The sequence below is a fragment of the Apteryx rowi genome, unplaced genomic scaffold (genome assembly GCF_003343035.1).
Source record: "Apteryx rowi isolate R43461 unplaced genomic scaffold, aptRow1 scaffold_74, whole genome shotgun sequence".
In the NCBI taxonomy this organism is placed as follows: Eukaryota; Metazoa; Chordata; class Aves; order Apterygiformes; family Apterygidae; genus Apteryx; species Apteryx rowi.
In genome coordinates, this window is record NW_020451027.1 from 1473079 (window position 1) to 1492882 (window position 19804).

General features: G+C 38.8%; 1 protein-coding gene across 5 annotated transcripts in view; it reads left to right on the plus strand.

The window, feature by feature from the left end:
- Positions 1 to 19804, plus strand: part of FAM102B (family with sequence similarity 102 member B) — a 27421-nt gene continuing 7617 nt past the window's right edge. For 2 of the 5 annotated variants that reach the window (XM_026087836.1, XM_026087837.1), the window contains exons 1-6: positions 7 to 257; positions 11587 to 11707; positions 13060 to 13089; positions 13392 to 13508; positions 14761 to 14807; positions 18964 to 19070. In XM_026087836.1, the coding sequence (XP_025943621.1) occupies positions 109 to 257; positions 11587 to 11707; positions 13060 to 13089; positions 13392 to 13508; positions 14761 to 14807; positions 18964 to 19070 (571 nt within the window). In that variant the 5' untranslated portion in view covers positions 7 to 108. Of the gene's footprint in view, positions 258 to 938; positions 1224 to 11586; positions 11708 to 13059; positions 13090 to 13391; positions 13509 to 14760; positions 14808 to 18963; positions 19071 to 19804 lie in introns of those variants that run through there. The other 3 variants (XM_026087838.1, XM_026087839.1, XM_026087840.1) reach the window with 3 other exon arrangements.

Below are 19804 nucleotides of genomic sequence, written 5' to 3' on the forward strand. Positions count from 1 at the left end.
GCATGGGAGCAGGGAGGCGGGTGCGCGGGGGAGCAGCTGCGCGGCGCTGACCGCGCCGTGGGGGCCCCGCCCGGGGAGCCCGTCCGGGCAGCCCGCGGCCCCCAGCCCATGGCCTTCATGATGATGAAGAAGAAGAAGTTCAAGTTCCGCGTGGAGCTGGAGCTGGACGAGCTCTCCTCCGTGCCCTTCGTCAACGGCATCCTCTTCTGCAAGGTGCGGCTGCTGGACGGCGGCAGCTTCAGCGGCGAGTCCTCCCGGTAGGTGCCTGCGGGGGGCGCGGGGGGCGCGGGGTCCGGCGGCGCCCCGTTCCCGCGGAGCCTGGCTCAAGCCTGCCCCCTCCGGAGAGCCGCGGCCCGCCGGGCAGCCGCGGCCGCGCAGCCTCCGCCGCCTCAGGTTGCGGGCGGCGCCGCGGGGGCCGCGGAGGGCTCGGTGCGCCTCAGCGGCGGCGGCGCGAGCCGGCGGTTTCCCGCCGCGGCGCGGAGGGCCGTTGGCGGCGACCGTTGGCGGCGCGGGAGGGGCGAGGCGCGGGGCCGGAGCCGCTGCCCGAGGACCCCGGTCCCCAGGGGCCGCCGGAGCTGCCGCGACATGTCCGGCCCGCGCCAGCACCCTGGTTCTCTTTTAGCCTCCGCCACGTTACCGGCGGCAGCGGTAGCGGAATAAACGTGGAGATACCTGTAGAGCACTGAAGTCGCACTGTTGTAAATAAACGTTAAGGCGCTCGAACACTAAACGGGAGGGGAAATAAATGCACGAGTAGATGAGGGATGTCACAGAGAAACTGGTCGCTCGTGCCGTCGTGTGTGGGAAGCACAGCTCGCCGACTGCGCGGAAGGAGCCCGCTCCTGGCCGCCGAGCGCGGCTCGAGTCGGCGCTGCCCGCTGCTGCCGCGACTCCTGCCACCGTCCGGCTTTGCTCTGCTGGACACTCGCTGGCGGCGGCTTGCTGGAGGGTGCTCGCGCTGGGCGTTAGCCCAGCCCCCACATGGACCAGCAGCGTCCAGGCTCCTGCGTGTGGCCGCCTTACACGCTTGGCTGACATAATTCTGCCGCGCGAGAGCAGCGGCAGCCAGACGCGTTGTTTTTTGTCTGTCGTGCCTCAGCACCGCAGCTGTCACCGGTTGTGACCGTGGGCTCCTGGGTACCGGCAGTGCAGGGCAAACGGAGGGAAACTGGGGTTGGCTCCTTCCAGGCACCAAGCGGAGGCTGAATCCTGGCAGAAGAAGGGTATGTTGTGGCTTACAGGATCAGGCTTCAAGTATCCATTGAAGAGGGGAAGAAAAAACCTTCTATTACGTTGATTTGTGTTATATGGCTTATTATATTACTTTAACGTTAGTACCAAAATGATTGCTTACTGAAAAATGCTTCATAGGATTCTAGACAAATTGGTAACAAAAAAATCTATGACTATTCAGTTATCGTCTTACTAAAATATGTATTTCTATATAGCCCTTGCTAAATGGCCTGCTTTCATTTTCTGTAAATGAAAGTAATCAAAGGGAATAAAGAGCACCAAAATGGAATTCTGAYCTAAAACCTCCTTATTTAACCATTATGTTGTACTGGTATGTATTAGTTTTTTCTCTGTAAGGTAGGAGTGTCCTGAGCACATCAGTGCTTGCTCTCATTCCAATTTTTTTTTTAAATAAAGTATTCTTCTTGTGAGTGACTTCTTCATCAGCAATAGATGACGATAATCATGACTTTAGGCACTAATGTCCCATTACTGTCCTAATGCAGATCTCACTGCCTTGAAGTCACTTTCATAGGCTGACATGCATCTTCTAGACTGTATCTCTATTTTAAATAAGTTAGATTTCAGCTGGGCTGATGGTTTTGATATTATAATCTTAGCCTTCTTTGCCTTGCTTGTTTATGATAAAAGCTTGACAGCATATGTGAATACCTCTAGCAATGTGAGTGTAAATGTGTGAGACATGAGATAGTGTGTGTACTTGGGAAGCTTCAGTGGAAGTGTGATGATGTCAAGCATTGTGCTGGAGTCAAAGAAGCTTTCAAATTCTTTTTTTTTTTTTCCTGGGGGGGGGGGGTATGGCTTAAAAATAAGAATAGCAGTGAAACATATGCCGGTATCTTCAAGTCCCGGTAAATGTGACTGGTCTGTTCCTGCAGGACTCAAACGTGTTGAGGTTGCCTTGTAGGAGAGTAGAGAATTCCCCTGTGGTGATTCCTCAGTGCCAGTTTAGGGAGTGCCTTTCTTGTTGGCTTAAGAATTAACAGATGGATTTTCACAGGGGTGACTCAGCAAAGGTCTGAATAAATAAGGAAGAAATTAAGTTAACAGTGGACTAACAGCATTTGAAAACTTTTTAATGGCCATCACTTTCTAGTCACATGTATTTAATAGTTGCAATTTGAGCTGGTGGTCATATTCTAAAAGTAGTGAACTTTGTAGCATTATAAAATATGTTTTCTGAAACATGTGCTTGAGTTCTTCAAATAATATATATGAATTTATTCTAAAATACTGTATAAATACATGAAAAATTGACCATATCTCCCTTATAGCTTTTATTTTTGTTATTTGCTGGGGTCTGGTAAATTATATTTTTTCAGAGAAGAGGTAATGAGAATTAAGTTTTCAAGTTCTTACTGATATATACCAATGCCTTGCTACCTTTTGCCATCCAAAAAAAAAAAAAAATCTTTTAAGAACAGTTATACTGACAAGCTGTAAAACAGCCTAACATTATTAGCATTTTCTCTCCAAAACCTATTCTTCAAGAAAGAAATTTTGTAAGAAGCCAGGCTGGCAGTAATGGAATATGTAGTGAATTGTAATGAAAACAGATTTGGGTAGTCTTATTTTCAACTATGTGTGGATCATACTGTATGAATGATAAAAGGCCCAGTCCTTCAAGCAACTCCATACCTACATCATCTCTCTGAATATTAAAGTGGGGCAAAAAAGAAGATAGGTAAGCTCAGGCTACTGAAAAATATTGTACGTGTACACCATGAAGGGACAGAAAATTATTCCAGGGCAGAAATTACACCTATGATTATTTTGTACAGAAAAAATTGTTATAAGGTATAGACTTGAATGAATACTATGCATATTTCTTCAGACTAGTTTAACGTGGTCATCGTTATGTTGGAAGTGTAGGCTGTCTGCAACTGCCCTCATTTGACTAGGCTGAAGAAATAACCGATAGGCCTCTAGAGTGGGTTACTGCTCATAGGCTGGGGTGTTGCTCAACCAATGGTAAAAGAAAGGAAGGGATGTGAGGAAATCACAAGAGTTTGGGGTTTTGGAAGATAAAGGCTCTTTGCTTTTAAAGATGGTACCTTCAAGGCTGTACTATTTAGACTTAGGCTACAGTAGTTGTAAGCCCTGTAGCTAGATTTTTAGCTTGACCACCCCCCCCCTTTAAAAGAAACAAACTAACTTTTTTTATTTCAGTGTTCTTATGATTGTAGTTTTCGGTTTGGTCATGTTCCTCTACATCCGAGATCTGATTTTTGATATTTTACACTTTTGATGTTTGTCTCTTCCTTTCTTTTACAAAACAAYATTCAAAGCAATCAAGACTAAGAAGAAGCTGATTATGATCTATAGTTGCGTGACAAGAATATTGGTAGTGATGGGGTGGGGAGAGGGCTGAAAACTGTAGCTTGTTCTTTATTACTTTTTCATTAAAACGTTTTTATCTTCCAGAAGTTTCCAGAGAGGTTCTTTAGAGACAACGAACTCCTGAGCTCTGACAGGCGATCTCAAACTCTGGCATTACTTGCACGAATATATTCTTATCCCTGACAGATAACAGGGTAGAATAAGTAGGTCTTCTGCTGTAGAATTTATGATTTCTTATCTTCCAGATGCTGAGTACTTCTTGCCTCCAGTGATGCTTGGTTGCCTTCTCGTCTGCTTAAAACTACATTTGCCTTTTGTGTCTCCAGCAAACAGTTTTTCTGCTTCACTGGATTCTTCAAATTGCTTTTTAATCATTGTTTGTCCCCTTGTTGATACTGCATTTTACAGGGAGGTTACTATCTCCTGATAGTAACACCGCTTAAACAGTTTTCTGTTTTTAAATAGAAACACTTGTTTTAAAAACATACCTGTCATGTGGAACTACTGTCCTTATTACTTTCATCTTCCCGCATGATGTATGAATCTTATTGACAGCCGACAGCCTTGGTAATGGGTAGCACTACTTTTAATTATTTTCCAGCTGTAACCTGGTTTGCGGTTGGAGAAACTGAAACACAGTAAGTTTTGAAGTGCTGTAAGGCAAATTGGTGGTAGGCTGAAAATCCTGACTTGCGATTTTGTAGCTGTTTTCAGATTCCTGAATGTCCATTAATTTTGTTTTTTTCAGTTGTGAAGAGCCTGCTGGTGATTGTTAAACAGCAGCTTTCAGGCCCTCTCCCCTCTGTAGGGAGAAAGGGGTAAGAAGGGGGAGTTCTGTAAACAAATTATAACATTCCTTTTTTTCATGTAGTTTCTTTGTAACTATTAAGGAAAGGCTGAAGATGTGCTGTAAAATAGGCTGAGTAGAAGGATTCAGAGAATATTCTTGAGGAAAGTAAGATGATATACAGGCATTGGTGTGGATATTCTAGACAGGGCTGAAAGGAAAGAGAACAAGAAGGCTAAAATATTAATAGCAGAGTTCATGGAGAAAGGCAGAAGAGTGATGGTATGGAAATAATAACAGAGATGAGGAGAACAAGTCTCTGAAATAGGTTGAAGGGAAATCAAAAAAGTAATATTAAAAAAAAAAATGAAAACAGACCCGAAGAGGGGCTTTGTTGGCCACAGTAGTAGATAAGAAAATGTTTGTATGAATCATACTTTGCAGGGAATGTGACTGGTTATTACAGATATGAAAATGTCTCATTCTTGTGAGATTCCTGTTACTGTAACTGTGTAAGTACTTGTAAGAGAGGCAGCAGCAGCTAGCTTTTCAGGAAAAAAATCCTGAAAACAGATATATAATAGGCATCTATTAAAGTGAAAAAAATATATTAATGCATATGTCTGGTCTGTACATGCTTTGGTTTATACGGAGTGGGTGATTTTCCTTTGACTCCAGCACAGTACACAGAGGACTGTATTTTTTTGTCATCAAGATACACTTACCATCTGCAAGCACCATAGCCTGACCACCTTCATATTTTAAAGACTGTTTCTGTTCCTTTCATAGAATGATGGAATAAGTTAGGGCGGAAGGGGCTGCTGGAGGTCATGCAGACCAGTTTGCTGCTCAAAGCACGACCAACTTCAAAGGTAGATCAGGCAGCTCAGGGCCTTGTCTGTGTGAGCAACCTGTTCCCCTGCTTCACTGCTCTTACTGTGAACACTTGCTTTCCTTTTATCTTCTTGGAGTTTCTCTTGTTATTGCCTCTAGTCTTTGCTCTGCTCACCACTGAGAAGAGCCTGGCTCCATCTTTTTTGTAATTCCTCAGATGGCTGAAGACAGTGGTTAGATCCCCCTTCACCTCTTCAGATTGTAAAAATTCAGTTCTCCCAGCTTGTCCTCCTGCATCATGTGCTTCAGCCCCCACATCCCCCACTCCAGCCCCTCACCTCGYGCCTCCTGGACTTTATCAATGTCTCCTTGTACTGGAGGGGCTCAAAACTGGTCTCTGCTGCAGATACAGCTTGACAAATGCTTGCTACAGGGGAATAATTGCTTTCTTTGAAATGCTGGCTACAGTCTTGCTAAGTTTGCTYTTCATTGTGCTAATACCATTCTAGGTCTCTGCATTTGCTTTTAATCAACATTTTTTTCATTAATAAAAGTATTCCAAAGCAGCTCTATTTCCACATTATGATCAGTTTATACATATTTTGTACAAAACACTTGACATGAAATGTTGCTAGTTCAAATCTTTAACCTGGTTATTATGAGTAAAACACATTAAACAGGAAATGATTGCTCTGTAAAAATTTTGCATCTAGTATCAAAGGTACTTAATTGGAGAGTAGCGCACTGTAAACAAGTGGAGCTCTTCCTGCAGAGCCAGATGTTTGCTTAGTGCTGAAATTTGTGAGGCATTGAAGCTCTGTGTTTGTAAATGACTAGTTTTGTTTGTTTTTAGCAATGCTTAGGAAAAAAATCTCTTTGGAGGGAATGTGTGCTTTTATGGCTGAGGCATGAAGGAAATGTGGAATATTGAAGAAATGCAATTTACTTTTGTTTCTGAATGTTACAACTTTTTGTGTAAGCTTATTAATACAGTGTATGCTTTGGAGCTACTGTTCTGAGCCCTTAACTTCAACAAGGGATACTTTTTTTATATATATATGAAGAACCTGAATTTTTAGTGTTCTGGCTATTAAATAGGTGTTTAATTAGCCAACAGTTGTAAGTATAGCTTGGTATTCCAAAAGAGTTATATTGAATATTTTTGGTCCTTTGTAGTTTGCTGTTCTTTAAAGATCATGGGGTTGGTATTGGTAGGTGGATGGGCAGTGTGCAGTCAACAATTAAGGTATGCATATTGGATACATAAAATACATTTGAATAAGATTGGTGCTGGTATATTGGGTGCTAGAACCTTTTTACTTGTTTTAGAACAGTCATGATTTCTTTTTCTTCATATTTGTCTGTGTTTTTGTTTTACTTCCATTACTAACCTAGTAGAAAGGATTTTAGTTTAATTTGAAAGATCTTTCTATCGTTTACATTTTTTATGTTTGTGTGTACAGTAGAGACACTAAAAGAAAAAATGTTGTGCGTAAACCAGACTGTTTGGACACTTCAACTGCATGGGGCTAAACCAAACAAGGAGACTGTGTAGGAAGAGTGACTTTCTTCTGAGGATCTTACTGCCAAACTACTTGACATTTCCTGGGAGACTGAATAAGGGCGTTGTTCACAACTGAAATCTTACATTTGAAATTTAGTCAGTGTGAAATTGTCCCTCTAAAGAAAAAACACTTAATTTGTTAAAATGATGGTAACTTAAGCTATACTTTAGAATCAGTTTATCTGAAAATGTTTGTCTATTTTGCATCATTCTTGGCTAGGTCTTACTAATAGCATTCCTTTTTAAATTGCACTGAAGCACTACAACCTAGTACATATTTGAATGCATCTTAGCATCTAAGACACATTTTGATTCATAAACCAACTGTTTTTGCTTTGTATGTGGTAAAGTTACTGTGTGAGGCTCATAGGAAACTGACTCATAACGGAAAGCTTTCTCCAACGTGCCCTGTAGCCTAGGCATAGTTGCCAAGAAGTTATCTGGGTTCATTTCCATAGTAACCAATCAATATAACTGTTTATTTTCTTTTTTTTTTTCTTTTTCTTTTTTTCCTCCTAAAGGCCTTGGACATGAAATAAGAATCTCAAATTTAGATATGACTCTTAAAAGTTAAAGTTCTGTGTGCCTTATTTGCTTCTTTCAGCCTAAGGGGAATAAGTTATTGGTGCTTTTATTCACACAAAAATTACCATTAAAATATATGCTCATATATTGTATAATGGAATTACAAGGAGAACTGTTCTGGGGTGAGGGGTGCACATTGGTTACAACTGTCTTTTTGTATTGTTTTGCTGTTTAAAGCAAATTAAATGCAATGAAAGAAGCTGATGATACTTCATTGAGGTCCTTATGAAAAGGAAGTGATATTCTTGGTTTTGCTTTATTTTCTTTTTGCAAGAATTAGAGAATAAATATCTACAACTGATTAATCCTTTCAGATTAATTTTTACTCCTTTGTTTGCAAGAGAACTTAAAAGTCCGATAATCCTATTTAATATTTATTAAGTTAACTCTGCCTCAGGAAATCCTGACCTGTGATACAACCAGATTGAGAAGCACTTAAAATGTTGTCTGTTTTCCAGAAGTGTAGTGCTTTTTATGGTATCTTACTGTCTTGGACAATGATACATGCAGTAATATTGATATGTCTAAATTCAAGATCATAAAAGTTTTTAAGGACACTATTACATTTATCAAGCAGATGTTATTTACATTAATCTTGCATTTAGAAGTAGACATGCTGTGTTTAGTGTTCACTAAATTCTTTGATTACAATGTTAGTGATGTCTGGAATACTATAAAACTCTATAATGTAAAGCTGCTTTGAATGTAGTTTGCCGTAGCGGTGGAAGACTATTCTGAAAAGCAGAATCATAACCTGAGCCATAATACTGAGTTGTACAAAGATTTGAGTACATTATTTTTACCTTATGAGTTTACGGAAACATCCAGGAAATCACAAGCATTATTCATAGGAAAAAGTAATTATTACTTAGTAACTGCAAATGTTACAGCTGTAAAGAAACACTACAAGAACTTACTGATATGATGAACAGTAAGAGTGATTTTTGCTATTGGTAGTCCCAGTGGCATGGTGGGTGGTAAGGGAAGGCAATGACAACTGTCCTAGTTGTATGATGAGCAGATGCTACAGGAAGGGATTTTCTGACCTTTATGGGTGACAATGAAACACCTTCTAGTCTCGTAGCATCATTTTATAGCCTTCTAATGAATAGATTAAAATCTACATTGTTTCTAGTCTGAACTGTCTTTTTGGAAACTAGATTTGTTTTGCAGATATTATTGGATGTGTAGTAACACGTGAAAATGCAAGCTCCCTCTGGATTCTTGGTCATAGCTGATGTATCTTGCTCTGAGACTAAATATAGAATGGAGGAGGAGGTTAGGTCAAAGGATTGTTAAGAGTTCTTGCTTTTTAATAACGGTTTCTATAGTTGCATGCATTTTAGTATTATATAGATATTTCTAGTAAGATTCAATTTCAGTAATTCTTTTAAAGTCCAGCATAAGAGACAGCTACAGAAATAATTTAGTTTAGATGACAGTACATTTAATTATCCTATTACTTTAGGGTCTCTTTAATTATAGTGATGGGTGTTATAACTGAGATTCTTAGTCTTTGCTGAAACTAGATATAAAATTTGATCCTGGGATTGTGTGTGTGTGTGTGTGTGTGTGTGTGTGTGTGTTTGGATTTGGATTTGGGGGAGGATACTACAAGTGTGCCAGAATTTGCTGGTTTTGGTGAAAGAAAAACTTGACAAAGCCTATTGCTTAGTTTATCTGCACTTGATCACCTTCCCGCTCAGTCGTCTTAGTCTAACAAGCTCCCAGGTGTCAGGCTAACAACGGCCAGGGAAAGGGCATGAGCGAGAACCTGGTTGTTCAGTTGACCTGTGGCCTCAGCGCTCTCCAGAGAACTTCGGCGCTGTCTCATGAGACTCTTAGCGTTTGTGATCTGTCCTGATAGTACTATTGACAGAGAGAAGGACCAGAGCACTACAGTGAATTTAATGATTTAAGATAGCTAGATAAACACCCTTCCTCTATTTGAAGGGAAGAGTTGTAGCTAGACAGTTCATGAAAAAGGTTTTGGTGTTCTGTTTTTTGGGGTTCCTCTGCCTCCCCCCTGCTCATGGTAAAACTGTTTTTGATGTGGTGGTGGTTTTAGGAGAGAGGAGGACCTTTTATTTTTCCCTTGTCAAGATGAGCTCAAAATATGTTATTCAGAAACAAAGAAAAACTTTAAAAAAAATCAATTCTGGAGATACATTTCTAAGTCCATTTGAGTAAAGCTGGAYCACTGTGATCTGCAGAAAAATTGAGCAAACTCAGGAGTTGCTCTGTCTGAGCATAGTGTATGAAACCTGCAAATATGCAGACCCAGATATCCATACAATCAGATGTCTTCTACTTGACAGTGRAGATCGAGCTGAGATCTAGTTGACTGTTTTCTTTACTTGAAAGATAAGCAACTGTCATAAGAAATACTATGATAGGTATTAAAGCACTCTAAGTGTAACAAATGCCAGCAGTTATCGAGTATCCCTTAAGGTTGTATGTTACTTGGCTTTCTTCTTGCTTGAGCCTCTTTCCAGTAGAGGGTGTAACTGTTTGTCTTATAAATTTGCCCCTTTTGAATTCTGATTCTGGATTTAAATAACTTGTATACTGGTAGTTTGGGATTATTTTTTTTTTCCAAAGCACAAGAAGGTTTGCATTAGGAAACATAATGGATAAAAGGTAGATCATGGCATACAGAGCCTGTTCCTTTTAGGTCACATGCTTGAATATGAGTCAGTCACGTATCATCAGAATCTGTTAGTCTGTTGTGGACATTAAACTGGCTCATTTTATGCAGGCCAGTTTATTCCTACCTTGGCAAGTCACTGTGCCAGCGAGTGCTGTAGATGTCAGTCTCACCAGCACAGCAAATCAGTGCCTGTGAGTGAGCCTTTTGATTTATAATATCTCTATATATGATAAACTTTCACTCCAGTTTGATTTAAGATGAAACATAGAAATCTACCTCCTGTTAAAGATGTCAGACAGTATCTTCAATAATAAGCTTCTGTAGAAAATTATTATAAAACATAGGAATCTAGTAGAAAAATGGAAGAGAAGAAGGATGAATATTGCTTAAATGTGAAGCCTGTATCTAAGTTATCAGAGTAGTAGAAGAAGTTATCACACTTTCTCCTTTGAATTCCAAAACTTAGGAATGTGGGACTGGAAAAAAGTTTTTGATCATCAAGACAGGTCCCCTGAATCACAGTCCTGTGTCCCCTCTAATTGACAAACTGAAATCTTTAAATACTCTTTGTTCCTACTTCTCCTATTTGAAGGCTGTTCTAGAAACTTGTATTGTGGGTAGAGACCCTTTAAACTGAATTTTTAAATGTGTTTCATTTATGCCATATTTTGGTCCCAACCACTTAACATTTAGCTTAAATAGTTTTTTGGTCTCTTCCGTGTTTAATTACTCAATGTACTTGGAGTTACCTTACCTCTTCTCAATCCTCATTTTGCTAGACAACATAAACCAAGTTCTCATTAATTCTTTCTTATAAGATACAAGAGTCCTGTAGTTGCCCTCTCTGTACCTGTTCATTCTGGAGTTAATTCACTTTCAGCTGGAGTTACCGAAATGTAAGAATGTGTTCCATTTCAGCTGTAAGCAGAAAGCACGCTGCCTTTTTTGCCTTTTTCTCAGCTGCATCATATTGTTGGCTTGTAAACTTCCTGTGATCAACAAATCCGTCTAGATATTAGTCTTTCTATGTTGCTTTCAAATGATGAGTTCCCAATATGTAGCTGAAACCCTTGTTTGCCCCAAGTGCATGACTTTATATCTGGTTGTTATACTTCATCTCCTTTGTATTGTTCCAGTCCTCAAATTTATTCACTTCTGCCTGTATGATGCTCCTTTTCTCTGTATTTGAAAAACTGCTTACCAAGGGTGACTCCTTGCACACACTCCAAAGCTTAGCAGCTTGGAAGAGYGGGCCGGGGAGCTATATCCAGGAAAACATCACTCTCCCTAGGCAAACCAGGGAAATCACGGTCTTGTTTATGTGTAAAAACATATGGCTGTTAAATTCTTCTGTAGGTCTAATATTATGTCCAATTCTTGAAACAGTTATTAGTCTTTCTACACGAAGAGAAGAATGAAGGATGGTTATTGAGGCTTCTGAACAGACTTTGCACGAAGTGATCATTCCACAAACAGTGGAACTGGTGTTTGTTCTAAAGCTGTCTGTCCTATTGCTTTTTATGGTCCCAAATGTATGTGCAACTGATATAAGTTCATCTTCTCTATTTGCAGGGAGGTAGTTCAGGCAAACTGTGTCCGCTGGAAGAAAAAGTTCTTATTTATGTGTAAAATCAGTGCCAGTGCCACAACAGGGATTCTGGATACTTGCATCTGCAGGGTGTCTGTACGGAAGGTAAGTAGCTTGTCTTCCCTCCTCTCCTTCCCCCACTGTTGCTTCACTTGTTCTGGCTTTATTTTTAAATGGCTGGTAGACTTCATAAAACAAATTCTAGCTGTTACCAGTCCAATATTCTTCTAGTCAAAATTTACATAGTAATTTTATTATTAATTGCCTTAGCTTGACTAATTCATGGGGTTTTTTTTACTGCTTTTATTAAAAAGTTTATTTATCCAGCAGGACAGCAAAGGAGCTGCTCATCAGTCATGGTAAAGTTAGCCCTTGATAGATATTTCTAGCAAGCAGCAGTAAGTTTAGAAACGTTGAATTGTGCTAGCATTTTTGTGTGCAGCACTTCCTACCACTAGGGCTAAACTGTGCAGAAGCCAAATTCTGGTCTGCTATCAGGCACTGCCCTCTTCTCACAAGGTGACAGTCTTCTGCTGGGGTGCACCAAGGACCTTATTAATACCGAGTTCTAAAGGACCACAGTACTAGCCTAGAAATGTGCTTTCAGCTGTTTTAAAACTACTTTTACTACTGTAGAAAATTATTATAAAACATAGGAATCTAGTAGAAAAATGGAAGAGAAGGAAAAGAAGGATGAATATTGCTTAAATGTGAAGCCTKTATCTAAGTTATCAGAGTAGTAGAAGAAGTTATCACACTTTCTCCTTTGAATTCCAAAACTTAGGAATGTGGGACTGGAAAAAAGYTTTTGATCATCAAGGCAGGTCCCTCGGCCTTGGTGAGGCCACATCTGGAGTACTGCATCCAGTTCTGGGCTCCCCAGTACAAGAGGGATGTGGCACTACTGGCGCAAGTCCAGCGAAGGGCTACAAAGATGATTAGGGGACTGGAGCATCTCTCCTATGAGGAAAGACTGAGAGAGCTGGGCCTGTTTAGCYTGGAGAAGAGAAGGCTGAGAGGAGATCTTATCAATGTGTACAAGTATCTCAAGGGAGGGTGTCAAGAGGATGGGGCCAGACTCTTTTCAGTGGTGCCCAGTGACAGGACGCAAGGCAACGGGCACAAACTGAAACACAGGCAGTTCCATCTGAACATGGGAAAAAACTTCTTCACTGTGAGGGTGACGGAGCACTGGCACAGGTTGCCCAGAGAGGTTGTGGAGTCTCCTTCTCTGGAGATATATTCAAAACCTGCCTGGACGCAATCCTGTGCAACGTGCTCTAGGTGACCCTGCTTGAGCAGGGGGGTTGGACTAGATGATCTCCAGAGGTCCCTGCCAACTTCAACCATTCTGTGATTCTGTGATTTACTATGTGTTTTCTTTTTTTGTTTTTTTTAAGTCAGTATTTTTAATGGTTGACTTACGTAATTACTAGTGTGTCTTTTTTTTCCCCCAGGAGTTAAAAGGAGGAAAGGCATATGCAAAGGTAAATAGAGATATACCTAATCTTGCCTATGAATTAGCTCATGTGTCTACTTCTAAAAATATGGAAAATCCTCCTTCCCCCCCTCCCTCCCTTGAGATTTAATTTGTAACTAAAAATACAGCTATGCAGAGTTTAACACTCAAAGCTTGTTTTCTGTTTTTTGCCTTGGGCCTCTCCCTGTAATGGGCATCATCTTATTCATATTGAGAGAAACTGCTGTTGACTGCCACTTAATACAGTGCATGCACCAGATGCTCTCATTCAGCAATATGCTTACTAACGTTTTTATTTTCTCTTAATAGCTGGGCTTTGCAGATCTAAACCTAGCAGAGTTTGCTGGATCGGGAAGTACCACTCGGCGCTGTTTACTGGAAGGTTATGATACCAAAAATACAAGGCAGGATAACTCCATTCTCAAAGTAATTTTTTTTCCTTTCTCATACTTTTACTAATAAAATAGAAAACAAGAAGTTATTGAACCAAAACCAACATGCTATTATCAAGCACTTAGTGAGATTTAAAACATGTTTGCTGAAAACTAGTTAGTGATATTTAGTGAAAATATCAGCCTTGTTTAAAGAGAATCAGAAAAATCTATAAAGTCTAAAATAGAATTTGTCCTACTCTTGGAAATCCAACTGGATAGCTGTAAAAGAAAAGTGTTCAAAAGGTGTTTCTAGTYTAACAAGAATGAAAAAAATGAATACTGAAGCACAATGAAGAAGTTAATACATTCATATAAATGTAGCAAGTTTTATCTTGAAAGCTTGGCAAATTCCTATGTAGCTCTAAGAGTGACTCTCTTAATTGGCTTGTTTATGTATAAATCGGCTTCAACACTGTTTTGTATCCTGGAACTTTATCTTTTCTATTTGATAGTAATCAGTGTAAAAAATTTGTGAGAATTGTTGGAAGAGAACCACCACGCTGTTCTCTCTCCTATTGGTCCAGGTAGATTAAAAAGTGTAATAATCTGTGTAAACCTGAAAATAATAGCATATGGCATGTTACAAGTAGATTTTAATTCTTGCCCTACCGAGACATTAGGATTAATTTATTGTACAATTGAGTATAATGTTTAGGCATGCACTTTCTACTTTGTTTAAGGCAATCATAGGCTTTGGCCAGAAAATTGTAAATTGATAGCTTTGACCCAGCCAGCAAGCCTTCTCAATGCATTGTTGTCTTATGGCATTATTTACCTTTTGTGGTTTATTTCTGATGTTAGCACAGCCAGTTCTTGTGTGCTGGCAGTTTGCTAAACACTCTTGGGAAACAAAGAACATACTTCAGCACCCACTGTTTCAAAAGAAATTCTGTTTGCGCTTAGATCTTTCATTTTGACTTCAGGGAAAAATAGAGACAGGAAATCTATCTTTAGTATTAATGATTGAAAGATTTTTTTTTCCCTTGAGCTATGTATCGTTTTACAGAATCTTGTAAGTGTAGCTATATAACAATATGTTCTTTTGTGGGGTTTGCATGTGTATTAAGATCAAAAATGTAAATTTTTGCATAAGCATGTTTATAATCTTGTACATATGTGATACCATTTTATTTCACTTAAATGTAAGATTTGTGGCAAGTATAATTTAGTGACATGACCATGTATCACAGACCTTTTTTTTTTTTTCAGCTTCTTATAGTGCATTTTATTTTCTTGATTTGTAGGTTTTGATCAACATGCAGCTAATGTCTGGAGACCCATGTTTTAAAATGTAAGTTTGAAATCTGTGTGGGACAGTGTTTAATCCATGTTCAGAATTACGCTTCTAATTTGCATATAAAACTCTCCARTCTGACAACAATATTCAAGAAATAAGCACAAAAAAGAAATGGTAGCTTAATAATGGCTAACTTGGTAAAAATGCCAATAGAAATAGGGCAATTCTCATTCCTGCTAAATACTTATGCTTTGCTTGAAAATATATTAACTTGTACATTTGTAATGATGGGGGGGAATCAAATAAACGCTTAAGGGAAACACTGTTCCTGCAGCAAGTCTAAATACACATACTATGTCTGGGGTAATTTGACTAATGCCTGTGTTTGGAAAATGTACCGTTACAGTTTTTGGTCACACGTCTTAGATGATTTTAAAAGCCTTACTTAAAAAACAAAGTGTGATATGACTGGGTACAAGAGAAAGCACTTAGAAATTTTTCTGTAGCAAGGACATTATGCAACTCAATTAAGGCTAGAGGAGGTCACATCTGAGGTGGGAGGTAGCTAGTCATGAAAATACATTATATATATTCAAGGCCTCTTTGTCCTCCTTGTGCATAATCTGTAGCTAAGGAAATGTAATAGCTTTGCTAGAGAGAGTGTTAGCTTTTGTAACTAACCACAGGACAGAAAAATCCTGTAGTAGAAAAATGCAGATGTAAGAAACTGTTGCCTTCTTTCTAGACCATTCTAGACCAATAAGCCATTCTAGCCCATTTCTAGACCAATAAGCGTTTTGTTAGGAGGCCGACAAGCTGAGTGGGTGACTAAATTGTACAGTGCAATTGGCAGGCTTCCCAGTTCCAGAGAAGGCATGACTGTGGTGCTACCCCTGACTTAGCAATCCTTATCAGTACGAAGTGGAACTCTTACGTGGCATTTGTGTCATAAGAGGTATTTTATAATAACCTGAAAACCATTCAGTTAAAGGATAGGCTCAGGGACAGGTGAAATCTGCTTTCATGAATGCAGTGTGGAAAATCTCTCAATATGTGAAGACTGTAACAAAATATACCAGTATTAGCAGAATACAAATCTGAGACTCTTAATGCCACTGCTTTTATTTTATATATAAAGTGTACATACATATATATATATATATATATACACACACTTTAAGATGTGAAAAGTCTTCCATCTCTTAAAACTGGTAGGCTGGGTTGTTAAACGTGTGTGTGCTTTTCAGTTCTATGTCATTGTTTTCTAATTCTGCAAGAAAGTAGACAGCAATTTTGTCTAGATCAGGTTTACATTTAAACAAACTTAGTTGTATTTTACTTGTAACAAGGTGTTTGAAGGGGGGGTTAGTTTTGATTAAATAATTCCTTAAAGATAAATTTAATCCTGAAGTTGTAGTTTAACTCACTTTTTTTTCTTCGGTTCACTTCATTGACTATTATATCCTGAAATTAGCAGGAGACAGAATCAAAATGGGAGGAGGTATTTGGTATTTCTTCCCACATCATGTAATTAATTTGTGGAATTCCTTGCTATGACACACTGTGAATGCTAAAACTTGAGAACAGATTAAGAAAAATTAATGAAGGAAAAATTATGGAGGGCTGTTAAGTATGAAATATCATTTGTGGCTCAGGAAATACCTAAGCTACAGATGAGCAGATGCTGGGAGAGTACTCAGGAGACAGATTAATATTTGTGTGCCATATTCTCTTGGCACCTGTTGTTTGCTGCTGACAGACACAGGACGCACGGTTAGATGGACTTTTGGTCTGAGGCAGCATGCTTATTCTCATGTTAGCCCTTTCAAAAATAATCTGAGACAGAGGTGAGAGTTCTTTGGGGGGTGTGTATGTGTTTTTTTTTAATTAAGGAGAAGAAAAACTAACTGAAAAAACTGCTAGCTTCCCTCTTACTGTGTTGCAGTTTTACCTTTTTTACTGTAGGTTCTTAATTTTCCTTTTGTATTTTCAGACCTTATACTGGATCAAAGATTGTAAAGATAAAGTTGATAATGCTTACTTACAAATTGCTACACTAAAACACTTGTACTTCAGTAGGGATTCATTTTTTTGTATTCAAAAGGTTCTCACAAACTGAATTTAATTTAATCTTTTATCAGATGAATGTAAGCAATCAGCATCCCTAAGAATAAGCGAGCAGAGTGCCATAACAATCTCACGTAGGTTTATTCTGTAGCACTACACCTCTATTGAAGTCTTCCTTAAATAAAAAAAGACTAGGTGTTTAAAGTGATACCAGGCTGCAGCTCCAAGAAAAGCAGCACTGAGCACTGAGCGACTTCTGTGACTCGTAGGTTTTTGCTGGTTCGAGGTAGGTTCTGAGAAGACAATCAAGAACAACTGTTTTCTGTAGCAACTGTAGACTTTTGCATTACTGCTGGGGCCATATGCTTACCATGGTTTCTGAGGGGATCTGAGACCATGGTCYGCAGCAGCCTAACTCGGATGATTCCTAACTGCAAGAATTCTTCAAAGTCCTTTTGCACCACTAAAGGCCCTTATTCCTCTCCTCTTCTAACCCTTAAATAAGAGGAATAGAACAGTGTGAAATCTCATCCTGTGCTTACTGAACAAATAGTAAAAGGGTATTATCTGAAGTTGTTTGATAGGGCAAAGTTTTCTTTACCCCTGGTTACTGAGCACTCCTGGATTTACTTTGAGTCAGACCTACTAACACATAGGTGCTGTACATCACTGGTACTGATGAACAGTTTCTCAAAGGCAATTAACTATTAGTCTTGTATGCTAATAAAACAGTATATTCTTGTTCTCCACTGGCTGGTACTTAAATAGTTGAAATCAATATTTAAATAGTTTTTAGCTCCCTGGGAAAAAAACTCTGACTGAAATTATTCAGTTGTGGCATTTTCTTCCAAACTGATGATATAACCATTTCCTGGAACTTAAACTTTTGACACAAACACAACAAAAAAATTATCTAATCCAGATGTTTTTTGCAGAAGGAAAAAATAAGCCTTAAAACAATTCTCCAATCTGGAATCGGCAACATATTTTATGAAGTCTAGAAGGCTTGACACTTGGCCTGGGGTGACGTTCTTGAAAGCATTCAAGTCTTGCTTTTAAAAATATGTTAGACATTTAAGTCACATAGGTATGTTTGCATAGGAAACTTCTAGGAGTGCTTGCTTCCCCCCCCTTTACTTTCAAACTTAACATAAGAGGGTACATACTACTGTACAGACAGTGGCTAATTTAATATCAAATGCAAAAATGTCARCAAATACCACTTGTATGCAGAGTGACACAGTCTGTTCTAAAAGTCAAAATAACATAGAGAACAAAAAACGTAGGTAAAATTTTGAAAACTCTAACTTAGCTGTGATTTTACTGCTTGCAAGGGATGATTCCTTTCACTTTGCCATTTTCTAATCAAAGTAGTTTCTCTTGCACTAGCAAAACACTTAATTTTTTAAAACTCTTTAATATCCATTTGAATCTTACTATAAATTGAAACGAGCACTTAAGCTTTGTGGAAAAACTCTTTTAATATTGAACCAAACTTAAATGATGTGGTACGTGATGTTTTTTAATTTGCAGGAGGTAGAAGTTAGAGGGAATGCACGGAGTTGGTACCAGAGGCCCCTCTATTAGGAAGGAGGAGACTTCAGCCCAGAATCTCCTTGTGTACTGTAGAAGAGATGGAAAAAAGCCAGGTTTACATCACCRTGCATAAGCCCAGTAGGCTAACTGCAGTTGTGGGGTTTGGTGTGGGTGTTCTTTTTGTTTGCTTGTTTTAATTTACCATCTTGTCATGTATTCAATGAAGTACTGAATTATATGCAATTTTAGCACATAAATTATCCTGTGATTCATATGCTTAAAAAAAAAAGAAGGAACAATTAAAACTCCAAAATGAACATACATCGCTCCACCAATCATCAAAAAGGAAAAGACTTTCCAAGGCTTTTCCCAGACTGCCCAGAAGCCTTCTAGAGGACTGTGGAAACTGCAAAATGTACCGAATCAATAGCTATAGCTTATTTTGAATGAGGGGTTAGGCAGTATGTTCCCAGACTAAAAAAAAGCTACAAGATTATTAACCCGAAGCACAATGTGTTATGCTTACTTACTTAGAAGAATCTGTACTGGTCATTTTGGAAGGATCACAGCAAAAATGCAGCAAATCTTAACTACCCTTTTACTACAGGCCTCCTTCCACAGCAACGTCTATAGCAGTTCCTGGAGAATCAGAATCTTTGCATGAAGACAGAAAAGGTGGAGAGAACTTGAAAGCAGTACATCAGGGAATGGCAGGTATGAAATAATGCTCTTAATTCTTTGCTAACTGGCTTCATAGCTTCAAGGAGATCTACAAAAACTTCTAAATATAAAGGGACGCTGATAGTTGGTCCACAAAGGGACCTTCTCTTAGTTTATTTGCTGAGATGTACTCTCCCAGATAACATCAGTGGAATCTCTCATTTAATTTTATAACACAGTTTACTTAGGGGAAAGAGAGAAATGGGCTTGATGGCCTGGCTTCTGTTTAATGTTTAAAAACTTTCCTTGTCTGTTAAGACAAATTTCTTGATTTGTTTTGGGTTTATATTTTGACTGAGCATTTGATTTGGCTCTTAATCTTCAATTTATGAATAGTGCTTTGGAGGATATGCATAAATTTGACTTAAGGCATTTAAACGTAATTTTTTTGAGAGGTAGGAGTTCTAAGTGTTGTTTAAAATTGAAGTAGTTACTCTGAAATGTAAATAATGAGGAAGAAAATCAATTACAACACTTTATTACAGGTTGAAATTTTATTTTTACAAGCTCCAGGCTCTTACACATATTATTAATTCCTGCCCTAACCCTAATATAACTTGTCCTAACAGAGTTACTTTTTGTGAAATTTCAATTAGAAAACTTCTAGCACACCATTCTACTATGAAAAGCATAATAATCTCTTTAATATCTACAGTGTAGATGAACCTAGAACTATACTTCATATAAAGTTTTCCATGGCACTATTTTACTTTTTTTTTTTTTTTTTC